The 2,002-nt window shown below is 36.9% G+C and overlaps 1 protein-coding gene across 1 annotated transcript in view; it reads right to left on the minus strand.

The window, feature by feature from the left end:
• The window catches only part of SSB (small RNA binding exonuclease protection factor La), a 12,662-nt gene extending 11,263 nt beyond the window's left edge, over positions 1-1,399 (minus strand). Inside the window, exon 1 of the mRNA XM_004703756.2 lies at positions 1,323-1,399. Coding sequence (XP_004703813.1) covers positions 1,323-1,388 — 66 coding nt within the window. The 5' untranslated portion in view covers positions 1,389-1,399. The remainder of the gene's footprint in view (positions 1-1,322) is intronic.
• Between the last annotated feature and the right edge of the window lie 603 nt (positions 1,400-2,002).

The raw sequence follows: 2,002 nt of genomic DNA on the forward strand, positions 1-2,002 counted from the left end.
AAAGATGATATAATGTCTGCCTTGAGCACTATACACGATTCTTAATCAAATTGACAACAGCAACTCAAAAGGTTAAGAGAAAAAACTGATGAAAAATTAATTTGGAAAAGGAGAATGGTTATACAACTCGAAGAATGTAATCAATGTCAATGAACTACTTTGCTGTGAAAACATTTTCCATAGCAAGAAAAAGTAAAAAAAGTTTTCAATGTACATAATCCACGAGTTTAAGAGTATCTCTTAAGAATTCTATCTTTGAAAAAAATTAACAAGCATGCTTACCAGGACTTATGTAATAGGTGAATTATACAACTAAAAAAATAACATCCTACATGCCAGGTAAATTATTCACAACACAAAACGTTTACTCCCAAAATGCATCAGCTCATGTTTGGTGATGGAAAAGAGGGGGCAAAAAGATTTGTCAGTGTGAAAATGGTGCAAATTGTAAGAGGATTAGCACTTCTAAACAGTTCTTCACAATTCACTTAGCAAACATGAGCAGAGTAAATACTGAATAGCAATTAGAATCTTTTGACCCACAAAGATGGAAATAGCATTGCCTTGCTCAAAGATGGCAGGCTATCATGTAGCTTTAAATGTGTCATGCTCCACAGATCTGCCAACGGGCTCCTGGAAAGGGATCACCACACCTCTGCAGGGATTCAACCTAAAATTTTTCCCATTTCCACGATTGCTCTGCTTCATCTAAAATTTATGTCTGTTCTAATGTTACGTCACTGGCCATGAGTGAACCAGTTCAAAGCCATATAAAGCTGTATACGCATTCATCAGGTCTTTAGCCTTGGTGACCACAGGAAGGTGGGACTTGAGAGGCGGCAGGCTGTGCAAGAGCCACTATTTTCTGTAGTTTTCCATATTGTCTTATGTATTAAAAAGAACGAATCACCTGTAATTTGTCTTTACATTAATTAGTAAAAACAAGACCAATTTAAAATAGCAGAGTAACAACTTAAAACACTTTACAAGGAATTGTTATTGTCCGCACGGTTTTAAAGCAAATAGCCAGGCGTTTCTTCTGTGTCCTTCCTGGGTGGATACAAGTTAATATCCAAAGACAAACTGCGTGTGGTCTAAGCAATACTGAGTCTTTAGCTTTTGAGTGCTCATGGTCCTTGAATTTCATCAACTGGCCCCACCAAGATAAAGCTAATTACAATTATATGCTAATCGAATCTCAAGAATCAAAGTTAAGTCAAAATGTTGAATAGGTCAATATACTGCAATTTAATGTTTTCTCTGTATCTGAAATCCTGTTTTTAAGAAGGTTGTTTTAAAATTAACTAGCACAGGAATCATACCTCAATCTGATGGCAGATTTTGGCTTCCAGCTCAGCCATTTTTTCACTGTCACCATTCTCGGCCATTGTGGCTATCTGAAAAATTTCCTAAATTGGTATAAAGAGGTTATTATTTTGATTATTTTCACATAAAATGCAAGATCAGAAAAAGGATGTTTTAAGGCTATCAATATCAAGGTTTTTCCCCTTAAAAACATGAGTTTCTAATCCTACAGTTTCAATTTTTCTGGTCAATTTTCAAGTATCTCAACAAGGCACAGCTTTGGAATAAGTTCACTGCTACAGAGTTGGTTCCCATTCATAACGATCTCTAGGCAGAGTAGAACTGCCCCGCGGGTTTGAGGGTACAACTCTTTAAGGGAGTAGAAAGCCTCATCTTTCTCCCACAGAATGGCTGATGGTTTCAAACCACTGACCTTGTGGTTAGCAACCCAACTCATAACCCCTATGCCACCAGAGCCCAAGAATTCGGGATACAAGGTGGAAAATTGAGAAAATGATCAAGAATTTACTCTTTCAGTATTACTACTTCACATTCACCAACAAAGCCACCTTTTAATCTCATTCAGCTTGGGGGAGGAGGTCTCTAATCAAACACGGTCATTTGTAGCTTTAAGCAGATCACTTTAGTATTACTGTCCTATGAGTCAGATATGAGTTACAGCATTTTAAAAGTATGC

This window comes from Echinops telfairi, unplaced genomic scaffold (assembly GCF_000313985.2).
Source record: "Echinops telfairi isolate 266 unplaced genomic scaffold, ASM31398v2 ScPeMD7_4;HRSCAF=17, whole genome shotgun sequence".
Classification (NCBI taxonomy): domain Eukaryota; kingdom Metazoa; phylum Chordata; class Mammalia; order Afrosoricida; family Tenrecidae; genus Echinops; species Echinops telfairi.